This window comes from Podarcis raffonei, chromosome 5, assembly GCF_027172205.1.
Source record: "Podarcis raffonei isolate rPodRaf1 chromosome 5, rPodRaf1.pri, whole genome shotgun sequence".
Taxonomy (NCBI): Eukaryota; Metazoa; Chordata; class Lepidosauria; order Squamata; family Lacertidae; genus Podarcis; species Podarcis raffonei.
In genome coordinates this window covers 66,515,493-66,539,863 of record NC_070606.1, presented here as the reverse complement: position 1 = coordinate 66,539,863, position 24,371 = coordinate 66,515,493, and the positions used below count along the sequence as shown (strand labels likewise).

Sequence of the window (24,371 nt, the reverse complement as noted above, 5' to 3'; positions counted from 1 at the left end):
TCCTGACTGGGAATCTTGCAAGTGGACTTCCACGTCCCCTTATTTGACCCCAAAAGCTTTTTAAGCATAAATACCTTCCATAAAGAGGAGGCTGCACTTTGCAATTGTCCAGGGCTTCTCAGGCTAATTTCATGGCAGGCTTTAAGACAGGGTGGAGGACCACTGGCTTGTGGGCCATAAACAGTGTGCAAAGCCTTTTCTGAATGGCCCACAAGACTCCTATTGTTTTAGGCCCCTAGTTGAAGTGGAAACAAGCAAACAAGCCGTTTGCTTTCCTTCAGCTTAATTCCAAATTCTGATGGGCAAGAAGTTTTCATAACTGAATAGCTGTCTCTGCTGCCAACATTCACTGGCAACATGAGGGCAACATCCATGTGCAACCTTCACTCCCTGCTGCTTTTGACGTAATTGCAGAGAACTTTTAAAAATGCAGAATTTCTGTACATAGCTTAGGGATCAAGCCCATCCTTGGGACTCCCTCCAGATCTTATTCCTCCAGTTTCATGGTCAGGGTGTCTCTATCCACAATTTCCAGGATATAGTTTGAAGATGCATAAATGATGCAGTAACCTTATGTTATCAAACCTAAGCAGGTTTGGCTTAGATAATAGACTGCTGAGTGACCCTCTCTGGATAATTCTGTGTTCCATGGAAGAAAGAAAGTACTGTTTATAAATGTAATAAATAAAATTGTTAGGGGGAGAGTGGTTATTTATAAGAAAGGCCCAAATCTTGTGAATACTTTTATATCTCTTATTTGAATTAGGTGGGCTTTCTCAGGTTTGTACACATATGTAGAAATGGGTATAAATAAATAAATGAGACTTTTGTGGGTATAGTGGAGTCCTGAACTCTAGTTTTTTTTATAAGATCCTGATGTGCCAGTTCTGTCATAGCATCATAAATCCACAGCAGCAATTTCAAAGTATTTGTTTACCTTATACTCTGCAGACTACATTTTCATAATCATTAAGTGGGAAGCATTAAACAGAAAATCACTGCTCTGTTTGAGATCTAAACTGAACTTGTATTTAAATTTATTTGTATTATAATTGAGAGTGTCATGGGGCTTTCATAGCTCTGTGAGGGTGTTTTGTGCTGCCTTTGCAGTAGTAACTTGAGCCTGCTAGATAAAATTATTTGCTTAAGATAAATGTTGCATTCTTCCTAAACCAAGACAAAGGGCTACTTGAGCATGACATGTAACTGAAAATGTTGCATTGCTACAAATAATTTCTCAATAATATTTTTAGCACCACAAAACTGCAATGTGGTATTTACTGTTAAAATATTGCATACCCTGACTTTGCAACTGTATTTAGTTCAGTGACATTTCAGGTGACGGAAATGTCAGGGGTAGAAGACAGGTATGCTTTACCTACCTCATCATACAAACTCTGGAAAGGTTCAAAATTCACTCTGGAGAGTGAAGTATAGGAGTATTCTTCAAAACAGAAGGAATGCAGCCCTGAGTCAGAAATGTCATATTCAGAATATCTTCTGGTACCCCTCTCCCAATATGAACCTACTGGGCCTTCAGATCTTTATCTGAGACCCTTCTCCAGGTTCTTCTTCTGAGGTAGGCTAAGAGGTGAGTGACAACAGAGGGGGCCTTTTTTTTTTCTCCTGTGACTGCCCAGTGACGTCTGCCTGGTGTCTTTGGGGCCAAGTAAAGACTTGTCTTTTTTCCCAGGCCTTTAATGGGCTGAGCCGATTCTGTTTTATTGCCAGTGTGCTGCCAAAGCTTCCTATGGCTATTGGCAAGGGTTGCATATTGTATTAAAGAGTGCTTAGGTTTTATATGATTTTTTCTTCTTTCTCTTCATTGTATAATGTATTTACATCTATGCTTTAAATGCTGGAGGTGTATGAGGTAACTGGCAACTAATAAGTTTAATCAATAATTACTATTCCAAAAAAAATTATTTGCACCTCTTTGGAATGAGAGTACTGAGTAACAATGCAATTGTATGCATACTTAATCATGAGTAAACCCCACTGAGTTCAATGGGAATTACTCCTAGGTAAGTGGGTATAAGAATATAGCCTTAAGCATTATTCCTATCCCTTTGTCCAAAGGAGGGTGAATCCTGTTTGGATTCAGAAGACTTCAGTTGTGATTTTGATTGGTTTTACTACCAGTATTAATTAGTCTGGGAATGTTTTACAGTAATTTTCAATAAGAATATGCAGAATAAAGACAGAAAGTTGAATTTGCTGGTGAGACAGAGAAGCTAGACTATATTTGTAATTAATCAATGGTTCCCATCAGGAAATTGCTAAAGGGTGGTATTCAGTTTTACTCAAAGCAGACACACTGAAATTAATGGACTTAAACTTAGTCATATTCATTTATTTCAGTGGTTCTACTCTGAATAAAACTTAGCTGAATAATATCCAGTTACTTTGAAGGTGCTCAGTTTTAATTCGGTGTCACAAACCACTACAGCCCCAGCTGCCCATCATTCTTTTGATTTGCTTTTTCCATGAATCTGGTAAATCAGCAGGCAGAGACAGAGTGAAGCTAGACCTCTTCACAATTAACAAAACTTATCTTATTATAAGATTGAAGACTTAACTTTCAGTGATGGGCAATTCGCCCTCATACTGAGTTCAGTGTATACAAAGGGCATCAGGAGGGATGTAGGAAGAGGAACAAAAAAGAACAAATCAGAGTTCCCCAAGAAAAGCTGAGGAAGTGTTCACTGCCATCAACAACCACATCAAGCACATACACACAGACACACACAAATTGTAGATGTGCTTTTCATAGGGCAGTTTGCCTACCATTTTCTTACTTGATGACTTCTGGCAAATTTGTATGCATGCATGGTGACACGAGGGGCAGAGCTCATGTGCAGGCGCACATATGCACATACATGCCTGCACATCAAAAGGTGCTGAGGCAGAAGATTTAAAAGTTACAAAGCTCAGCTCAGCTACTAGTTTTGCTTTGCACATTTGCTGAATTTGGCCATAAGTTATACTATCGCTGTTGTTTTCTGGCGCTCTCCCAGATTTGTTCTGCTAAAAAGGCCTTTAGAGGTTTCAGCGTGTAGCACTTCCAACAAGCAGCTGGTGTAAATTTGTAAGAATATGTCCTAGTTCTGCTCCCAAAATTAGATTGTATCTCTGTAACCTTTTCACTCCCAAGCAGGCCTGAGCTCACTTGACAAGCATTGTTTTAACTAACATCAATTCCTCATTGCAGCATTCAGATTACGCTACCAAGGGAGTTGAGAATAAAGTCAAGCTTGGTCTTGCAGGCTGTGGCTGATGGGAGTTGTAGTCTAAAACATCTAGAGGGCACAAGATAGGGGAAGTAGTAGCTGAAGCGCTGGTCTAGGATTGGTGAGATCCAAGCACAAATCCCATTCAGCCTAGGTGACTCAGGCCAGTCAATAACTCTCTTTTGGCATTCTGCCAAAGTCCTCTAGTGACTGGGGGAGGGGGGAGAATGTGGGCAGCTCATGCACTAAACCTGCACGCAGAAAAATGAGATTGACCCATTTGCAGTACAAGACTCCCATCCAAACACCTATAAAATTGATAAGGTACCTTTAGTCCAATTCATTTTTGATGCAGGAAATGATAATAAGTCAGTGATGAAAGAAAGGAAGTTTTTTTTTGTTTTGCAAGGACACCACTATTATTTTATGATACTCTGAATTCAATGTTGTTCTGCGATCACTCAGATCTCTTTTCAGTGTTCACACCCCAAATCTCTGCTAGGAATAAAAGGAGCTGGCTTAGTCCATATGGCTTATTGTTGTGACAATGGCTGGCAGCAGATCTGCAGGTGGGGAACTAAGCCTGGACTCCTTCGCATGCAGACGCAGCCCCGTAAAGGAATACTAATTAGGAAGAAGGCATCTTTGTCTAGACACAGAACACTCTGAATCCTCTCATGCCTGGGATTGAGGCGATGGCCCAGAGTGGGTGGCAATCCTAACCACTCACAAGTAAATACCATTGAATGGGGCTTACTCCCAAGTAAGTGGGCTTAGGACTGCATCCTTAACTCGGAAAAAAGGGGGGAAAGTGTGACGTGGCTTGCAAACCGATCCTATGCGTGCTTACTCAGAAGTAACTCCGTCACCCAATGCATGCAGTCAGCTGGGTAATTTTAAGACGCTGGCCTTAATGCTCTCGCCGGAGCTCACATGGCAATGGGTTATTTGCCCACTTCAGAGTTGGCGATGCTGCGCTTGGGGCCTTTCCACTCATCCTGCGGAGCGAGGGGCCCCGGACGGACCTCTGACCCCCTGGCGGTTCCAGTGCTTCCCCGCACACTGAGGTCCTAACTCCCTTGCTCCGCAGGATGAGCACCGCAGCCTGGACGCGCCCGCGGCTCCTCCGCTCGCCTGCCACGCGCTAGCCCGAGCTGTAGCGCCGCGCTTTCGCCGGCCAGCTGTCCTTAGCGCTTTAAGAGAAGACGCGATCCTTCTAACCCCGCCCCTAACCTCGGCGGCCGCCTCCTCCAGGTCGCGTCCTAATTGGCTGACCAGGGTATGAATATGTATACCTCCGAGCTGTGTGAATGAGCCGCTGTCCCCTCCCTCGACGCTGCACAGAGAGGCTCAGTGTGCGCGCGGGTCGCTCAGCAGCTGTAGCAGCCGCCGTCCCGAGCAGAGCCCTTCTCGCGTCCCGGGAGCCGGCGCTGCCCTGCCGCCGCCGAGCCAGAGGCAGCTCCTTGTCCCTTTGGCGCCACGGTCTCCCTTCCTCCCTCCCGGCCCGCGCCGTCTACGCGCTCCCTCCCTCCCTTGCCTCAGCGCCCCGTGTGCGCCTCCGTGCCAGCCCCGTCGCCTCAGCTCAGCTCTGCCCGCCCGTCCTTCGGCGCCCGCCGGGGAAATGCGGGGCCTGTCCGGCTGGGTGGTGCTGCTGGCGCTCGGCAGCTGGCTCCGGCTGCGGGCGAAGGGCGCCGTGCCCCTGGCTGACTTCTACCCCTTCGGGCCGGCGCAGGGGGACACGGCCACCCCGCAGCAGGACGACGGCGGCTCGGGGCTCCGGCCCATCGCCGTGAAGTTCCCCTTCTTCGGCGCGGCTCACATGGCGCTCTACGTGAGTAGTCTGCCTGAGAGAGACACCCCCTTTCCCCCCTCATCCCCGAGGTTGCTTACCGCGGAGTAGTTACCCTGGAATGCTCTGTGCCTGAGGGCCCCTCAGAAATACTTCACCCAACATACTTGGTCCTCGTAATAAAAGGGAGAAAGAGCGGGGAGGGAAACTCTACCGGGCTCACGGCGTGAGAGGCTTTTCTCTACAGAGCGCGCTTGCTTCCACCGACCGGGATGCTCTGCGTTGAGCTTTGCAATGCCACGCCAGGCGTGCTTTCGCTGAAGCAGGTCCCACGGAAGTTGGGTGAATCTCTCTCTCTCTCCCTCCCTGGGAATAAGTGCTCCGGGCTGCAGCCGAGACCCTAAAGCAAGCTTGGCTAATCCGTGGCGCTTCGGGTGTTGTTGGGACTCCTGGCCGTAGGCTAGGAGTTGAAGCAGCAGCGCAATGATGTCTGGAGGAGTGCCTCAGGTTAGCCAGCTCTGCTTTAAAGCTTATAGCATCTGAACTGGGCCAAAGGCAAGCGGGGATCTTTCACTGGCTTTCTCATTCCTAGGGATGAGTGTGGTGCAAAAAGCCCTGCCTTGTACTGCAGCCAGGTAAAGGTGGTGGGGTATTTTGAAAAACTTGGTTTCTTAGACTATGTTCACATGGATTCTCTTCGATACACATATTCAGTAGCCTATGTCAGGGATGAGGGACCACAAATCTCGCCACCCCGACCATTGCCCAAGCTGTCTGGGGCTGGTGGGAGCTTGAGTCGCAACAACATTTGAAGGGTTATATGTTCCCCATATCTACTTTCTGGAGCTCCTGGGGGACCAGTACAGACGAACCACAGGTGGCATGGTAGCTACTTTAAATCTGATTTCTGCAAACTATTGATAAGAAACATCTGCCACGTAAAGAACTGGGGTTTCTGCACACCTGTTTGAATGTGTTTGCTGCCTTTCTGCAGATATGTTCTCAAAATAGCCCATCAAAACATATATAAATAGGCTAAGTATTAGTGCACTGGTGGGTTTCCCAAAGTCCATCCATTTTTCTTCAGCACTTTGACTTTCACATGACAATCTTGGCTATGGGATTATATAGTAAATGCCATATAACAGGATAGCATGGTGGGGATGAGATCCCAGTGATAGGAGGCACCTCAAAACCACCAAAGAAGCAAAAGTGGAGGGTAGAGGTGGGGTAGGAGCCTCAAGACAGGATGGACCAGTGGTCTGTTTTAGATGCATGTTTTTAATGTGTCTTATTTTGGTGTGCTGCCTTGACAATGTATTCTTGTTTATATAATTGTATATTGCATTGTTGTAACCTGCCCATGGTGAAGGATAAATGATAATTTTTGTAATAATAAATAATAATAATAAATAAATGAGCATTGCCTGATAATACCAGAAAAATACATGATAGGTACTTCCAGACACATGGCTTGATAATGTAAAGGAGTAATTTATGATAGTTTTTTTAACTCCTCCTAGAGTAAATCCAGATTAAATAAGGGGGGGGGATGGACAGATACTTTTATGCCTGTGATGCCATGTGGATGCTGCAGAAAATTGCAAGCATGAAGTGCCTTCAGCCCACACTCAGCACCCATCTGGAAGCACCTAATGACACTGCCCTTGAGGAAAACACTGAACCAAAGGCATTCTGACCAATCTGCACATAATTGGTTGCAACTTGCAAGCACCAACTTCGGACCTGCTCCCTTGCACTAAAGGGCTGTTGTCCAGCCAGCTGAGTGTGCTAGCCAGCAAGAGTAAGGTTACCAGACGTCCCTGTTTCCTGGGTGCAATCCCTGCATTTACAAATCAGTCCCCTGACAAAACCCATCTATTTAGTAGGAAGTTGAAAAGTGTCCCCGGATTCATTGAAAAAAAATCTGGTAACCTTAAGCAAGAGGAACCAAAGAGTTAAACTACTGCTAGCCACAAATAACTGTCATGATTCCAGAAAACTGCATGGTGGATTTAGAAACAAAATCTCAAAAGACAATTGCTTGCCATCTGTCTTCCGGGCCTTTCAGTCCTGTTACCATGTTTTTAAACTCTTCCCCCCACTGCAATCATGATCATTACAACAACAACAAAATTCTTCCCATCCCCAAAAGCAGATTTTCAAGATTCTAATGACAGCAAATATACCACTAACTGCCTTGGCAACCGCATAGTCCGCAAGCCAGATGTTTGTACAACCAAAACCAAATTTCGTTAGCCAAGATAGTTAGATAATATAACTTTGCACTTAGGTTGGCTTTAAAGTTTGGTTTGTTTTCCAGCTGCTCTTTCCGTGTGCCTATATGACTTGGCAAGTGTTGGAGGTGGGATAGCCAAGCAGACTATTGGTTAGGCAAGGCTGTTGGGGTCAGATATAACACCAAGCCAAGGTTTGTAAGCCAGCAACAAACCATGGACTTCATCCTGTGGTTTTCCAGGAAACAAACCAAGGTTAGTCTCTGGAGCTGGGTCTACACCATGGCTAAGCTAAACAAACCATGGCTTAGCATTATGTGCAAAACAGGCCTGTGAGTAAAATCTCTAAAATCTGTTCTGATGATGGTTGGAAGAAAAACGTGCTGTGGTAGATGGCTTGTGATCTAATCTAGCCTGGTGGTAGTAAAAAAAATAGCACCATTTACATGTTCAAAGCACTTCACATGAGCCTCACAACAACCTTCGTAAGGTTCAACAGTATTATTATCTCCGTAATGCAGGTGGAGGGATGAGGGTGAAAGAGACTGATGCACCACATTATCAGTTCATTGCAAAGTGAGGCTTCAACCAAGGTCTCTCTGATTCATCTTTGTCTCTCGAGCTATATGCTCCAGCAAAAACATGTACCCAAGCCTCAGTGGATTGGACCCTAAAGTTTGACAATCTGATCAAAAGTTTGTTAATCTAACCTGGTGCCTTCCAGAAGTTTTACACTACATCTCCCAGCCAGCACAGCCAGGTTGGGAAAGACAAAGTTAACTTCGGAAGGTCAAAGGAGGACAATTTCCTGCCCCATCTCCCCTCCCATGCTCATTGTTCAGGAGCCGCCCCCCGCCCCCCTGGAAAGGCTTTTCAAGGATCATAAGGGAAAGAATGGCACATGAAATTTCCTTGTCTTATGATTCAAGCCAATAACTGTAACATCCATTGATTCACAGTCTTTAGACTGATGGTTTGTGCTGTGCAAATAGATCCTTGTTTTATACAATATGACTGGCATCTTTAAATCTAGCTGCCTTTTGCTTGGTTCCTTTTCTTTCTTTTTTAGGTCACTTCAAATTATTCCAAAGTCATCTGGATTTACTTGGGGACAGTCAACAGTTTTAATTTAATTTAAGGCATCAAAGCTGTAACAGGATGTTGCGAATCGGCATGTCTTTGCTATATTTGGCAATTACACTCTGCCGCCAAGGGGTTATAATGGCCTAAAGATTCTGGGTTCAAGGAAAATCCTTGAATGGCTTGGCCTCTTCCACTGCCTAATTCTATTGGCTGATTTGACTCTGTTAGATCTCTGAATATGATTTGTAATGCAGTGTTGCACCTTTGGGTTGTCACTGCCAGTACACAAATATGAGTTTGGCTGCATGAAACTCACCGCAAGGACATTCCTGAAGAGTAGGTGTAAAAACTAGGTGACTCTAAAACTTTTTCCCTTGCCTGCCATGATAGGAGACAGGAAATTGCTTACAATGATGACCAAGCAAAATCTAATTTCCTGGACACATTAATAGATGTTGACATTACCTCAGGAGAGTCTGTTACTGCAGCAACACAATCCAGTAGCCTTAGAAGATGTCTCTTTCTCTGCCTGTGAATAATTCACATGGAGGAGAGTCTTGTGGTTGAGCTTTCATTTAGTCTTGGTGCTATAAGCAAAGAGGGTGCTTCCATGATTGATAATTACTTCAATGTTTGTTTCAATTTCATGCACTGTCATGACATATGACAAACAAATGGCCCTCTTCTGTTCCATGCACAAACACCAGGAAATGGTTACCAATGCAGTATGTGTGCAGGGTGCAATCATTGACTTACTTGGAGGTCCATATTTGCTTACGTTCATCCTGTGTGAAGCTGTATTTAAGGTAACAGAGTCCTAAAATGAGAAAGCTGTACTGGCTTGGGTTTAGCTAGTCCGTTGTCTGGCATTTACTTTATCTGCTTATGAGGATACTTTTTGGAAAACATCTTTTACTAGCATGCATTCTTCACTGATCATCCTTTCCTGTGCCTTGTGTCCAAGCACTATTTGTTAGAATATGGCAACACTTTGGTGCTGTGAGGAATACACGCCCTATACAATAACGCTCTTGGAAATGGATGGTTAGTATACTTGCGCATGGCTGGGGTCAAATAATTTTGAGTGGCCAAGCAAGACTCTTAACCACTAGCACATGCTCTTGTCCCTGACTTTGCACTACATTTTAAAAATGCAACAAAGGGTCAGAGGCGCACCAAAGCACTCTCCTTCAAACTGGCTTTCTGGGCCTACTTTCCTGGTGGAATCTAACTGCCTTGCAGATGCAGGAGCAAGCCAGTGTATCCATTGTCCCCCTGGAGCTCAGAGCTAGCCAGAGGCAGTGGAGGCATGCTGGTGTTCAAACCACCCAGTAGATGCTAAGGCAAACTTCCAACTATGGGCTCATCCAGACTACCTTTCGTGCTGTATTTCTAGGCACAGGACTGCACTTTAAAGTGCTATGTCCAACCCCTGCCCCCCCCTTTTCTCTCTGATACTTTCCCTGTGAAAACCTGCTCTTTACCACTGAATCAGAGCACATGACAATCTCTAGAAAACCCAAATTGCTGTTTATTCTGATTCAGTGTTTAAGAGTGGGTTTTTGCAGAGAAAGCACAGAGGCGAAAAAAGAAAAGAAAACCATTCAGGCACGGCACTTTGAAGCTCAGACCTCTGCCTAGAAAGCATGGGGTAAAAGGTAAGCTGAGTCCTATATTTGGGGCCAAGGCAGATTTAGGGCAGCGTGATTGGTTTCGCTGCATGGGATGCAACCTTGTTATCCACATTATGTCTAGGAAAGATAATGGTATAAAATGCTGGAAAAAGTGCTGGCAATCAGTATAGACCAGGGGTCAGCAACCTAAGGCCCATGGGCCAGAAGCAGCCCACAGAGGTAGTTTGACCGGCCCATGAGCCACCCCGAACTGAGCTGCTTGCTCGCACGCTGCACTAAACCAGCACGGTGCAGGGACTCGCTTTTGTGGCGCCGAAAATCGCGGGTGCGCACAATCTAGCCAACGGAGGGATATAAACCTTGCTGACTCCTGGTATAGACAATAAGGTAGTTAGACCAATGGTTTCACTCTGTAGTGTAGAGGATTCCCACCCACTCCCTGGAAAGTTTATAACTTGTGGTTAGTGATGGGGAGGGGAGAGAGAGATTAGCCAGAAACCTGCATTTGGACAATATGGTAAGTGAAACCTTGGCTTAGCTCAACATGGTGTGGGAGTTTAAAAAAAGACCAGGAAGGCACAAAATATCTGAGCCCCTCTCCAGGAGCCTGCACGATCCCAGTAAGTTATCGTTTGGCTTATTGTGACATGTGAACCAGGCAAAGCCTCTCTGTGTGATTAAATCTGGCTGCGTGCCAATGTCACTGAAGGCAAACATAGTCTTTTCAGAGTAGGGGCAGTGGTTCCTGGACAGGTGAAAATGACAAAGAGCTTTGCAGCATCTTTAAAGGATAACAGACTTACTGTAGCGTAAGCTTTTGTGGACGTTCATCCCATTTAATCAAATGCATGAACTGTTAAGTCTTTGATTGGCAGATACGTATACACCTGCCAGCTGAAGATAACAGTTCATGTGCCTAATTAGGAGTGCTGTGAGTCCAGGAAAGCTTGCACTACAATAAATCTTAAAGTGCAAAGAGATGCTTTGCTGTGTTTGCTGAGGCAGACTAAGAAGCCTGCCCCTTTGGAAGTTGTGATCCTGAACATTCTTGCACTCTTTTCACACTCCTGAATATGTTTGTGGAAAGCAGTACTTCTGGTTGAGCTCTGTAGAGTTTGGAAAGAGAGCACTGCTAACCCCTTTGAACTGATATGTTCAAATTAGTAAGGAGTTATCCAGGGCAACCATGATAACTTTATGGGGGGGGGTCTACAGGGAGAGAGCAGGACATAATTTCCTGTCAGTGATGGTTTATTTTGCTTGACCCACTTGCAGGCGTCCCGAAAGGGCTCCAAGGAGGGGGGTAGATGAAGAACAGGAAGCAAAGCAATTCACTCCTAACCCCACCCAGTGTCTCAGTCCAGATAAAACCATGCAGTGGAATAAGCAGAATAGAATGGTCACATTTTTAAAATACACTTTTATATTTTTATTTTTAAAAAATACTTAAATGCCAATGGAAAACCAGCACATTCATCAAATGTGTTTCCTTGTTCTGTTAGTTCCTGGATTTATCTGGCTTCTTTCTTTTACCGTGGGGGAGTATTCAAAAATTGTACCACCCATATATCCACAGTCTGAGGTGGCCCATTCCAATCTAAAACCTCTACATATTATTATTCCCATCAAACATAGGTAAGTGCCAGTCCTTTCTGTATCAAAAACAGTGCCATCCATGTACAGAAGGAAGGTATTAGCTAGGGGAACCCAAAGTTTTACAGACGTACAAACAATATTTAGAAATAAAGCCCTAAAACAGAGGAGGAGAACTACAAAACAGACCTAGTGCAGACTGAGCATGCTCTACAGCCATAGACCCCTCACATACACGGTTGTAGTGAAGATAAACTGGAGGTGGGGCATGTGTTGTTCTTTAAACTGATTGGACAACAAATGTGACAACAGATGCAATTACTAAATAACATGTATCCCATTCTCAGTTGCTGGTGACAGGTACAGGTACCAAAGCACAGTTCTGGCTGTTTGGGTGGTAAGTGAGGGGACACTCTTTCTGCTTCCAAAGGATTAGTCCTCATTGTTTGTTGAAGGTTCTACACATGAAGCAGAAACGTATCTCACCAAAGTCAAGAATGGGCAAATGATTAAACAAACAAAAGCTCATTTTGCTCTTCTGCAAGTTTGTACACTTAATCTAAGAAACAGTGCCTTACAAACAACGGTGATTGCATTAAACAATGAATGTGGGAGAGAAAAGGTCAAGCCAGGACAGTGCAAACTACTTGCAGAAGAAAGTAGAAGGCGTAAGCGGATGCTAGTTGCAGGATTTCCATAGAAATGTCTTTGGCTTCCCACAACATCACAAGAAAGATCCAATGATGAAAAGCCTGTATGCGGATAGAACATTGGATAGTTCATTATATCAGGGGTGGGCAATTTATAAGTTACAAAGGGCTACACTGGAAGTACATAATTAGCAAGGGCTGTGTTTAATTTGCACATTTGAATATAATTAATGAGCAACTCGGCATTGGTAAGACCTCATCCGGAATATGGTGTTCAGTTCCTGGGCTCTAATGCCTTGAAAAGAATTGACAACTGCAGAAGTATTTGGAGAAGACCAATGTTGATGAGGAAAAGACTAATGAAGGGAGTGTGTTTCTGTCAATGGAGGTTGGATGGAATGTATGGGTGAGTTGTATGAGGTTGTTGGTTTTTGAAATTTTCAGTGTGTCACAATAAGAGGCATAGTTTCTTGAAAGGACAAGAGACACAATGATTTTATACAAAGACAGATTGTGGTTCAACATTATGAAGGTTTTGAAATGGCCTTTCTTGTTGATCTCAGGAAGAAGTAGGCCAGGCATCTGGTAGGGATGCTTCATATTATCCCTTTGTCACGTTTGTGTCCCACACTTTCCCTCTTAAAGCCCAAGGAGTCGCACATGAGGTTCCTGTTTTTATTGCTGTAGCAGCTCTCTAAGATAGGTTGGGTTAGGACACTATGACTTCACCAACACCACCCAGTAAATTTCATGGCTGGGTGGGATTCGAGCCTGTGTTCTGCACATTGAACCCCTGCCCTGTAGTTCTTATGCAACACTGGTTCTTGCAGGGACAGAGGCTGAGCTAACAGAACTACCAGTATTATTCTGTTCTTGCTCACAATTGGGGTTAGTTCTCATATGCAGCAGATGTGGTGATAAACATGTTTCTAGATTGTACCACTTTAGACTGTAGGGTTTATGTGATATGAATGCTTCCCCATTTAAACCAGTGGTGGCTAGTCCAATGCTGAGGGCTTGATGCTGCCCTCCACACAGTTTTTTTCTGCCCCCCACCCCCAAGACCCTACTGAATTTGGCAGTGGCAGCTATAATAATAAAAGTACACTCCACACTGGGGGGGACAGAGAAGTTTTAAACTCCAGCACCCTGTTGGCATGTAAATCACCCCCTCCCCAGTCATCAGTTTGATTGTTTAATGAGCAGTGAGGGGTTCTAACCCCCTTCAGTTCATGTAAGGTTAGGCCACATCCATTGTTGACATGCAACCCCTGAAGGCTTAGTAAAGAGTGAATGCAGCCTTTAGCCAAAAAAATGTTAGCCACACACCCCTGCTTAAACAATACAAAAAGCTGAGCTACATACAGAAAATGAATAATAGAGTCATAGAATTGTGGAGCTGGAAGGAGAAAGCCAGACTAGAACCATACACTCCTGACATCTAGCTTTCTAGGAAATATGTTTTTCCCACTTTGCCTTTACCTTCTATGAGGAGCTACTATGGAGGGTGCTGGAATCAAGCAGGAACCACAGGCAGATTCTGTTCCCTCCCCACTCCACTCATGAAAATGTTCCAATGGCCATTGTTAACTTTTTGGTTTCTACTGAGATTAGCATGTGTGTATTTTTTTCTTAGCCTGCTGTGTATCTTAAAGGTCAGTAAAACATACTGTAGTTGGTTTGACTTGTTTATAAGATGCAGTTGGATAGAAATGTTAAAAACATTACTAGCTATTTAAACGAGAGGAGAAGCCAAGGGTTTATTGATCCATGAAAGCATTTACTTTTACTAAGAAGTGAAGCCAGTCAGTCTTTATTTTATTTTATTTTAGTATATGGGCAGTTCTTCAGAAGAAACTTTGCTACTTTGAAGCAGCAAAATATCATATATGTTAAAACCAATCTGATGCTTCTGATTAATGGGGAAGAGGAAAAGTGGGACATTCTGGGATGGCTTCTGTAAATCCAGGACTGTCCCTGGAAAATAGGAGGGTCAGCAATAATTCTAATTTTAAGATATTGCACGCAAGAATCATATTATGTTGAGATAATGCTTGTGTTCTAAGCAGAACTGCTCCATGCTTATACTCACTGCTGTGACTGTCACTGCCCTTTCCCCACCTTAGGCAATCACCACAATCACCAACTTAGTTTGTGCTACTGTGAGCCAATAGTTGCTGTACCTCATGGTATTTATTCTTCCTGTGTGCATCCCATTCTAAAGATCTACCCAAATCCTTGCTCTTTATGTTTTTCTTCAGCCAGCACCCCTTTGTCACGTTCAGGTTCACTAACTGTTTATGCAACAATATCTGTGTTGTACTAGCTGGCTGTTGCCACTCTATACAATATGTCTGGGAGCTGCTTTGAACTTCCATTTGTAGTTATTTTACTGGCAATCTTTCATCTTCTTTTACATTTGACTTCTGGGAGCATCAAAGTCTTTTGTAATGTTTTGGTTCATATCCTGCCAGTGACAATCAATTATTCCCATGTTTGCTGTCATTCATATTCTGTCATAAGGTTCCCAAGCGATATGTACTTGCAGCTCTTTGTGAATAATTGTAGACCACAAACATGACGACTGTGTACTGAATGTACAGAAAGTCTGCTCTGCAAAATTTGAACTTCCAGTAAATATTATTGTTGACCCAAAATAGTGGATTTGGGAGGCACTTCCCAAAAGCTTGCCACATGTATTAATCTGGCAGCAAAGAAGTGGGAGTATTTTTGCAGCCAAAACCTTACAGCAGTTCTCCGTTCTGAGTAGCAAGCCCATTGCTGCGAGTTTTGATATTCACACCAGCAAACTTATAAGCGTGGATTGCATGCATATGTTTTTAAATATCTGTGTTCATGCATCTGGGAACCCTAAGTGGGCAAACAGTTTCTCTTAAATTTTGAAACAGGGTTTATGTTTTAAAATGATTTGGCAAGGCAAATGAAAACTCTGCTCTAACATGCTCTCTAGTTTTAAAACAGATACAGTACAGTGATGATGTTGCATAAATTTTTGAGATGCTGCAAGATTTGAGGGGTGTGTGTTCAGGGACAGGGGACATCCATGCTGGAAATGAGTTTTCCCCCAGTCTTATTTTCTAAAATAGAAGGTGCTGGTGTCCAATCCCATCTGGAAGCTGAGCCTCTAATCCATCTCTGGGGAACCTGTGGTCCTCCAGATGGTGTTGGCTCCAATTCCCTTCATCCTTGACCATTGACTGATGGCTGGGGTTGATGAAAGTTGGAGTCCAAAATCATCTGGAGGGCTACAGATTTCCCATCTCTGCTGGTAATACTAATAGTATAAGGATTCAAGGCAGCTTCTCAGTGGTGAAAGACAAAAAGTCACATACTTGCGCCCAAACCTCATGTGATGTTGGAGATCAGAGGTTGTGGGATACACAGTATTAAATGAATAAATACACCCCCCAATATTAAGCTGTTCCCTGTGGTGCCTGTGACTTCTCTTACTTGTAAAAGTTACAGTTTTGTATATTCGTCCTTATAATGCCAGCAGCAACTACAAGCAAATAAAACCTTTCTGCCTTGTTATAGTTGGACTAATAACACTAAGGTAGGTTGATGAACTTTTTCTTAAAATACCGTACAGCTTTAGAAACCAAACTCAAATCACATTTGTTTGACATGCAGATCTCAAAATTCAGCCTTGACCTGCAGGGAGCAGCTGTTTTTGCTCTACGCTCTCTCTCTTTTTTTCTTTTTCTTTTTTTTTTTGTTGCTTAAGGAAGAATTTTACATGCTCATAATGGTACGAGGTGAAAAGAGAACTCCCCCCACCCACATTCCTGGTTTTGGCAGAATCTATACTTGAAAATTCCTTAATCTAAAAATGCTCAAACGTATCCACACACTCCTCACTTCTCTCATCTTTGCTTCACCAGTTTAATTCTTCCCTTTGTTACCCTAATGTGTTGGGGTGTAGTTTTGTAGCTTGTAATAGTATTATGTAATAATTTTATAATCCGCCTGAGATCCTGCCCGGCATATGGTTTTGGAGAAGAGTTGTGTACTATTTTCCTTTTCATTGCTTATTGTTAGCGAGGGTTGGGTGTTTTGTTTTTTTTTAATCAGTAAAATCACACAGCCCTCCTGCATACGTCGCCCCCACCCAGACCACACTGGCTGAGCTCCAATCTCTACAGAATGGCTGTAAAATGCTCCTATCCTTTGTAACAGAGCCAGACTTTTAGTGGGTTGCCTTTGGCAGTGCTGTAAAAGGCAACACCAAGTGCAAGGCAAAGATGAGTCAGGCTGAGAAAGTCTCCACTAGATAGATTTTCTTGGTGCAGTAAAAGCTTTCTTCCTCATGGAACATGAAAAGGGCTAACAGGGAGGCTAGAATCTCAATCACCACCCCTCCTCCTCAAATCCTATCCGAAAATGTGTGTGTCCATCCTCTGCCTTGCCTCCCAGGTCACACAGCTGGTCCCTGTCACTGATAAGGACTTGTTCCTGGCACTGGAAATGCTAGCAGTTGTCCTCTTTCACACAAGGAGGTAATTGAACAAATCCTTTAGCAACATCACACATGCACACTTGGCACTCCAGTCTGCCTCTCTTCTGCCCTCTTCCAATATGGAATGCGGAAGGGGGCTCCTTTTCAACATGGTGCTTGCAAGTGGCGGAGTGAATGAACATATGTTTTAAATCCAAATCCTCCCCAGTTCTGAGCGATTTTATCACCACCATGGGCAAAATATTTAAAAATCAACTCCTTTCTTGGTTGTTGCTCTGAAACTTTCATTATGAGAAGGGGACATTGACAGCGATAGCATTTATGCATTGCCTGCGAAAGGTCCCAGGTACAGTTCTTGGATTCACCTGGTAAAAAGGATTGTTACCAGCTGATAGGAAATATCTTTGTCAGGGATCCTGCAGAGCTGTTGCCAGCCAGAGTAGACTGCACCAGCTTAGATGGGCAAATTGTCTGGCTTAATATAAGTTGGCTTCCTATGTTTCGGAATCTTCCAACCCTACGTTGGCTCATTGATCTTGTCAGGCCCAGTTTCCGTCTCCCACACTCTCCAACATTCCAGCAATATAGTTTTTTGTCTTCTACTGCCCATGACCAGGACTATACATGGTGTGTGTGTAATTCTAAAGATTAAGTACAGCCAGAGGTAATGGTTGCAAAGCTCAAGCAGTTTTTAGCTCTGTTTCTAGGCTCCTCTTGTGAGGAATCCGAATAGGTTTCCATTTTGTGCAGCAGAGAGGGTGAGGGGGGTGAGAGAGGAGCAGGGGGGTGGACTTTAAATATATGTGTAAGATTTCCAGGTCCGTGGCAAATGCCATGTGCAACATTTGTCTTTTAGAAAATGAAAAACCAACAATGTGATAACTGCTGCTGGGAAGCTAGTAATACTGCATATCATTTTGCACAGTGTGTTTGACATTTTATTAATTCCCACAAAAACTAGGACAAAAACACACAAAATTTGGGATTTCTTTATTCTTTTGCTGACACTGGGACAATAAAGGCATTAGTGACTGTGGATTTCCATAGTGTCTGAAAGGACTCTCTCTTGGCATGCCTGTCTCTAGTGCTGTGGGAGAAAGCTCAAACGAAGGAGAAATCTGCACAGGTAGGTGGAGCAGGATGCACACAACTTAGAGTATTTGAGAAGCTAAGCTTGGATAATAACTCTTATGTCTCTAGCCTCTAGCTACTTATATCTTTAAGAATTTTATCCTGAATATTGGATTAACAGCAAAGCAGCAGATTGTAGAAATATGAGGCGCCAACTAGTGCAGCAATTCCTTTCGTGGCAGGAGATGAATGTACTTCTCCCGTTTTCACAGGTATTAACAGCAAAAGGTTTAAGCTTCAGTTTCCATTCGTGCATGATTTCAGAGCTGACCCCTACAGCCTGCATTTCATATGTTCTCCATAGCAATGTTTTATTTGGCAGCGACCACATGGGGAGGACTCGAGGGAACCAGAATGCACTAAAACGAAATAGCTTGATGCATGGGTCCTTTGGGAAGAGATGGGTGTAACTTTAAAGGAGGTTTTCCCTCATTAGCATACTGAACTCTGGTTTCTGCTGCTGGCTGTGGTGGAAAAGACTATGTGAACGGCCTACGTCTTGGCTAAGGCTCCCTTTCCTCACAAACTTCAGAGGTGAATGTGCGGGGAATCTTGCACAGCTTTTTCTAGTGGGCCGAATTGACACCATTGCAGTAGTGCTCTGTGCTGAAGAGGGAGTCCTGAGATTTTATCTGAAGATATGGTCAAGTCACTTCCCTCAAAAGCTTGCTGCTTATATTCCATGCTGTGATAAGGTGATTTGAAGTGTAAGATTTAAAGGGACCTTTCCTGGGGTGTGTCCACACACACACACCCTAAAAAAAATGCCTTGTTGACATAAACGTACCTGTTTTACAAAGGAAGGAGAGTGCTTCAAGAGAGCCCAGCACGTCAAAAGCCCTGACAATCAGCTGGGATCAGTTCCACTATGGGAGTCCCTATAGTGCAGCTGAGGGGGCAGAAGGAGGCTACTTGGACTCAAAGCACTTTAAATCCAAGCCACTTTCTGTGGAAAGAAAGAAAAAAAATACTGCATTTTAAAACAGCATATATTTCTTTCCCTTTCCAGAGGAAGCAGTTTGTATTCAGTGCACTGGAGAAAGCACTTTGAATACATCTTATTTCTCTGCAGAGAGGAAAATGACCCATTTTTAGGAGCATTTCCCCCTCTGCGTGGACTTCAAAGGGGCCCCATACAACCAATGATCATCTGATCAGTGGTTACAGGGAGGCTATGTGAAGACATGCTCCAAGGACCAATCAGCTGGTTGGCACTGAAAGATCTTCAAAGGAGGCTACCTGAACTGCTGCTCAGCACTTCCAGTACCTTTCTTTGGAGATGTGTTTTCATCGCCAAATACATCCACCTGTCAGCCTCCAGGGGGCAGGAGAAATAAGGCCTGCCTGGTGGATTCACTTCCCTAGCCTTTTTTAAGATGCTCAGCTGGTGAAATTAAAGCCTAGTTTATAAACTTGGCTTAACAGTACATGTGAACCAGGTTACTTTTCTATTGCTGGGGTTGAAGTAAGATTCAGCTGCCAGTCCAATCAGCTTCTATATGGTGAATGGCATTGGAGAGCAGCATTTTGTATTGGGTCAGCTATGGTTCTGGGGGCTTTGGGTGAGACTTCTGGCCTATTTGGGATTAGCACCCACCAAACACATTGATCTGTATGAGTTCTTGGAAGCACAAGAATATCTACAGCTCAAAGTTGTCAGTCCTTGGTTTCATGTTGGATTTGCAGTAACACTGCAGTCCTATACAGTGGTACCTCTGGTTATGAACTTAATTCATTCCAGAGGTCCGTTCTTAACCTGTCACCGCACCGCTGGCATGCGATTTCTGTTCTCATCCTGAGGTAAAGTTCTTAACCCGAGGTACTACTTCCAGGTTAGCGGAGTCTGTAACCCAAAGTGTTTGTAACCCCAGGTGTTTGTAACCCCAGGTACCACTGTACACATTTACCTAGGTGCAGCACTCAGTGGGACTTACTTCTGGGTAGACATGCATGTGGTTGTGCTCTATGAGACAAATTGCAAAGAAGTTGCTGTGTTAAGGCATGCAACAAAAAAGAAAAGGGCCTATGACACTTTTAACAAATTTGTGGCGGATGCATCTGGCAAAAGTGTCTTACAGTATTACAGGCTTATTGCTGTAATACATTTGTTAGTTTTTAAGGTGCCATAGTCTGAACATTCCAAAGCACCACTTGTTTTTTGTTTGTTGTTTTCCACTAAAGGAAAATCAGTACAACCTTATGGTGGGAGCGGGGAGGTCTTTCGAGTTTTCAAATGGATCCTCTGTTGCCAATTGTTTGAGCTATTGAAGAACTGTGTTTTTGAGCTTTCTTAAATGTCAGCCACTAGAGAAGGGCACCACATGTTTCCGAGCATGTTAAGCTGATGTTTACTTTTTGTTTCCCCTGTCCTCCCCCACCCCACAACTCCCTCGTGAGTGTTAATAAGCTGCAGGGTTCACCCAGAAGATTGTGCTGTTCTTTGCACCACTGTATGAAGCTTGGGAATGTTCTATTTTTATCTTTAAAGACATTGGCCAGGATGTGACAAAAGCTCATCTGGAATAAGTAAAGATTTTTTTTTTCCAATTGTGGGGCTGTGACTTTTCCAGATAAAGAGAAAACTTCTAACTGTAAATGGGAGAGGCCCATTGCTCTGTAAGAACACCAACTGCCCTTTTTGCTAAAGTGGATTATGTTTCTCGCATGAGATACATGGGTGGTGTCCAGATTGGCACATATGTTTGTGGGTGCGTTACTTTTTGGATTTCTTCTTTAGGGGTTAGGTATTATTTGGCTTGGGAGCTTTTTTCCCCCCTTCGTGATGTTTCTGGGTTTAATTTAGATTTTCTCCTAATTGTTTTGCTTTCATGTGTTGTGTTTATCATTTTCCTGCTCAGTTTCTTTTTTAGATTCCGAAAACAGTTTCTGCATGAGTGCATCATCCATGACATATGTCATCAGCAGGTGGCTCTGACAAATGGCAACAATTAGAAATGGGGCGCTCTCTGGGAAAGCTTGTGAACCCCCTTCCTGGTGTGGCTTCCCGCAATATCTGCAAAGTGTGGATCTTGTGATTCATATACCTCTACTCTGTACATACATGGAGCGCATCTGCATTTAATTTAGGAATGTGCATTTTCAAACAGAATCTAGATGCAATGCCTTTCCAAAAATAGTTATTTATAATTTGGAAGCCACATCTTAAAGACTTTGTTCAGCCAACTCTCCTAAAATATAAGTGACAAGAGCATCTTCAGATGAGTCCCACTCTAGAGCTTGCCTTGAATGTGCACATGGCTAGTGAGAAATGCAGATGTTATCCCCTAAAGAAAGGTATACACCAGGCTAGTTTGGAACAAACAAGAGGGAGTTCTTTATAATGCCATAGATGCATGTACAGTCTCTCACCATGTGAAATGGAAGCTGTTGGGCTACATGGGATAATAGTTGGATTGAGTAAATATGCAGTGTATGCCCCTAGGTGATCCTAGGCTATCTCCAACTTCAGCTGAGTGTGCTTAAGCTACATTCCTAAGCACATTTGTGTGGAAGTACATGCTGGTGCTGTGGGTTAACCACAGAGCCTAGGACTTGCTGATCAGAAGTTGGCGGTTCGAATCCCCGCAACGGGGTGAGCTCCCATTGCTCGGTCCCTGCTCCTGCCAACCTAGCAGTTCGAAAGCACGTCAAAATGCATGTAGATAAATAGGTACCGCTCCGGCGGGAAGGTAAACGGCATTTCCATGCGCTGCTCTGGTTCACCAGAAGCGGCTTAGTCATGCTGGCCACATGCTGTACCCCGGCTCCCTCAGCCGATAAAGCGAGATGAGCGCCGCAACCCCAGAGTTGGTCACGACTGGACCTAATGATCAGGGGTCCCTTTACCTTTACCTTTACATGCTGCTAGAGCTTATTTCCAGTGAAGTGCACTTAGGACTGAAGTTTTAGTTTGTCATTTAAAACTGTGAAGGATGAAGAGAGACATCAGAAGGTGCCTATCTGGAGACGCTGCAGATTCAGTCAGGGATATTTTGCATGCAAACCAGATGCTCTACAACAGAGTTGCATCCTTTCCCCTTTGAACTTATATCCTTCCATATTTTGACTTGGTATCACTTAAGTTCCCCTGTAGATGCATATAGAACTGATTTCCGCCCATGACTATGGGCAAGAAATGAATGAGCCATCTTGTGAATGCATGAGCCTTTCCTGAACCCCAGCTTTGCAGCAGTGGGAAATAAAACTACTCCCTGCATTATCTGTTGTAGTCAGAGGACAAGGCTTGGTAGAACATTCTAATAACTCAAGACGTGCAAAGCATTTTCAAATGACAAACTAAAAACTCAAGCCTCCTTTTAAAGTAAACACCACTGAAATCAGCAGCACTTACTTCCATGTAAATGTGCTGAGGCTCTCAGTGGCTGTTTGCTGTGACATCCTCGTTTTGTTTTGTTTTCTGTGGACATGCTCCTGGCATCTAAATAACCTGGATTGCTTTGAAAAATCCCAACTAGCTTTAGGCAGCTCTTTCTGAAAATCTTGGCCTCTGCTTCATCCCATATTGCTTTAATAATAGGAAGAATGTTCCCATGTGGACATTAAAAGGTTACTAAGAATTTATGAAACAGTAATCTTATTCCCCTTAGTCATGGCAATAACTCAACATGTGTTTACACAGAAGGGTTTGCCTCATACAAAATGCTGACCTGAGGGGTTGCTATACCAAATTCTTCAGCAATATGCTCCGGTAAGCTCTAGCCCTAGCATCAAGAACATGTAGAGGTTAGAGGGGGTTTTTTGTTTTTCATTCTCCCTGCAACCCAGCTGGGAAACAAAGCAACAGTGAACTGCAATGTGTGAAAAAATTCTTGGGCTTACAACCTTTTTTCAGGAAAAGTGTATGTTGATCAGTTTGAGTAGGAATGTCAAAAAGGGTCACAAGCAGTGTGAATTTGTTAACTTTTGAGGTGGTTTTGCAATCCTTCTCTTACAGAGGTTTTTGAGCCATGTAGAACAAAACCTCTGTTGCTTGCTGGTGAGATTATTCAACACTTATTTTAACCATCTGGATGCAGGGCCCGTTAATATTTGGCAGCTATGATTTTCAGTTAGCAAATCTAGAGGTTCTCTGGGCTAGTCATATCCACACTACGTTTAAAGAACTCTTAAACCACTTTAAGAATCCCAGAGAATTCTGGGAACTGTAGAATTCTGGGTAGTATAAGTCTGTGAGGTCAGCACTCTTGATAAACTTCAGTTCCCACGATTCTTTGGAGGAAGCCATGGCAGTTAAAGTGATATAAGAGTGCTTTAGATGTAATATGTGGATGTGACACAAGGGGCCATGTGTGTAGGCTGCCCTAGGTGTGCATGCTTTCTGTACATTACTTAGGCTGTGTACAAAGTTCAGCCTTTGAAGGGCTATTGTTTCAGGATTCCTAGAAGCAGTTTTGTAGACATCACTGCAAGTGTCCATACCTGTATGCCATGCAGCCCACTTGAGGAGTTGTTAAATCATTGTCATTTGTACACACAGATGGCATGTCCTCTTCCACTAGTGTGCATTGATATCATTGCTCCCTTCCCTATCAATGCCCACCTCACTCCAAATAAATAAATAAATTCAATCCTTCAAGTTTATTGATATACCAAAATGCTGGTAGCAGAAAAGGGATAGGTTTTGAAAACTAGGAAACAGGTTTTAAACCCCATCAGCAGTCTAAGCATTAGGTTATATGATCTGACTTACTTACTATAATTTATTAAATTTGATTTATTAACTTTAACTTTTCTTAGCAGAAACTTTTTGTGATAAGATTGCTCTCAAAGCTCTTAAACTTCATCTTATGTAAATAAATCAATGGGACTTATTTGCATGAAAATATGTTTGATAAGCTGCCATACTCTCAGATGCATCCATAATTGAAACTGCCTTATTTTCCTTGCAAGAATTGGAGATACATACCTGGTACGAGTGGTAATCCTTTTTGAGTGGAGAAACAGGCCGTGTTAGGGCGTTGTAGGGTCATTTAAACAGACTATTGATACATGAAATAATAAGGGCTAAAAACCTCTTGTTTTCCTTGTAAATGAATCTCCTTTCAGCTACATTCCTGCCCATTGTTCACCCTCCACCACCAACCATGAATTCTATTCCTCTACTATAAAATCTGAAAAACAACAAAAGCTCGTTGTCTTTCAGTGCCTTACATGATTTTGTTCCAATTATAAATTTGACAGGGCCAGTCTGATGAACTAATCCCAATGGGATTCCATTTTTGTTTTGAGTCATAAGATGTACAGTGGTACCTCGGGTTACAGATGCTTCAGGTTACAGACGTTTCAGGTTACAGACTCCACTAACCTGGAAGTAGTACCTCGGGTTAAGAACTTTACTTCAGGATGAGAACAGAAATTGCATGGCGGCTGCGCAGCGGCAGTGGGAGGCCCCATTAGCTAAAGTGGTACCTCAGGTTAAGAACAGTTTCAGGTTAAGAATGGACCTCCAGAACAAATTAAGTTTTTAACCAGAGGTACCACTGTAGTCTTAAAATCTGTCCAATTGATGCTTATAAATTGTGCCAGA

The 24,371-nt window shown here is 43.4% G+C and overlaps 1 protein-coding gene across 1 annotated transcript in view; it reads left to right on the top strand.

Moving 5' to 3' along the window:
- The first annotated feature begins 4,546 nt into the window (after nt 1-4,546).
- SNED1 (sushi, nidogen and EGF like domains 1) overlaps nt 4,547-24,371 on the top strand; it is a 70,755-nt gene continuing 50,930 nt past the window's right edge. Inside the window, exon 1 of the mRNA XM_053389932.1 lies at nt 4,547-5,061. Within this exon, the coding sequence (XP_053245907.1) occupies nt 4,852-5,061 (210 nt within the window). The 5' untranslated portion in view covers nt 4,547-4,851. The remainder of the gene's footprint in view (nt 5,062-24,371) is intronic.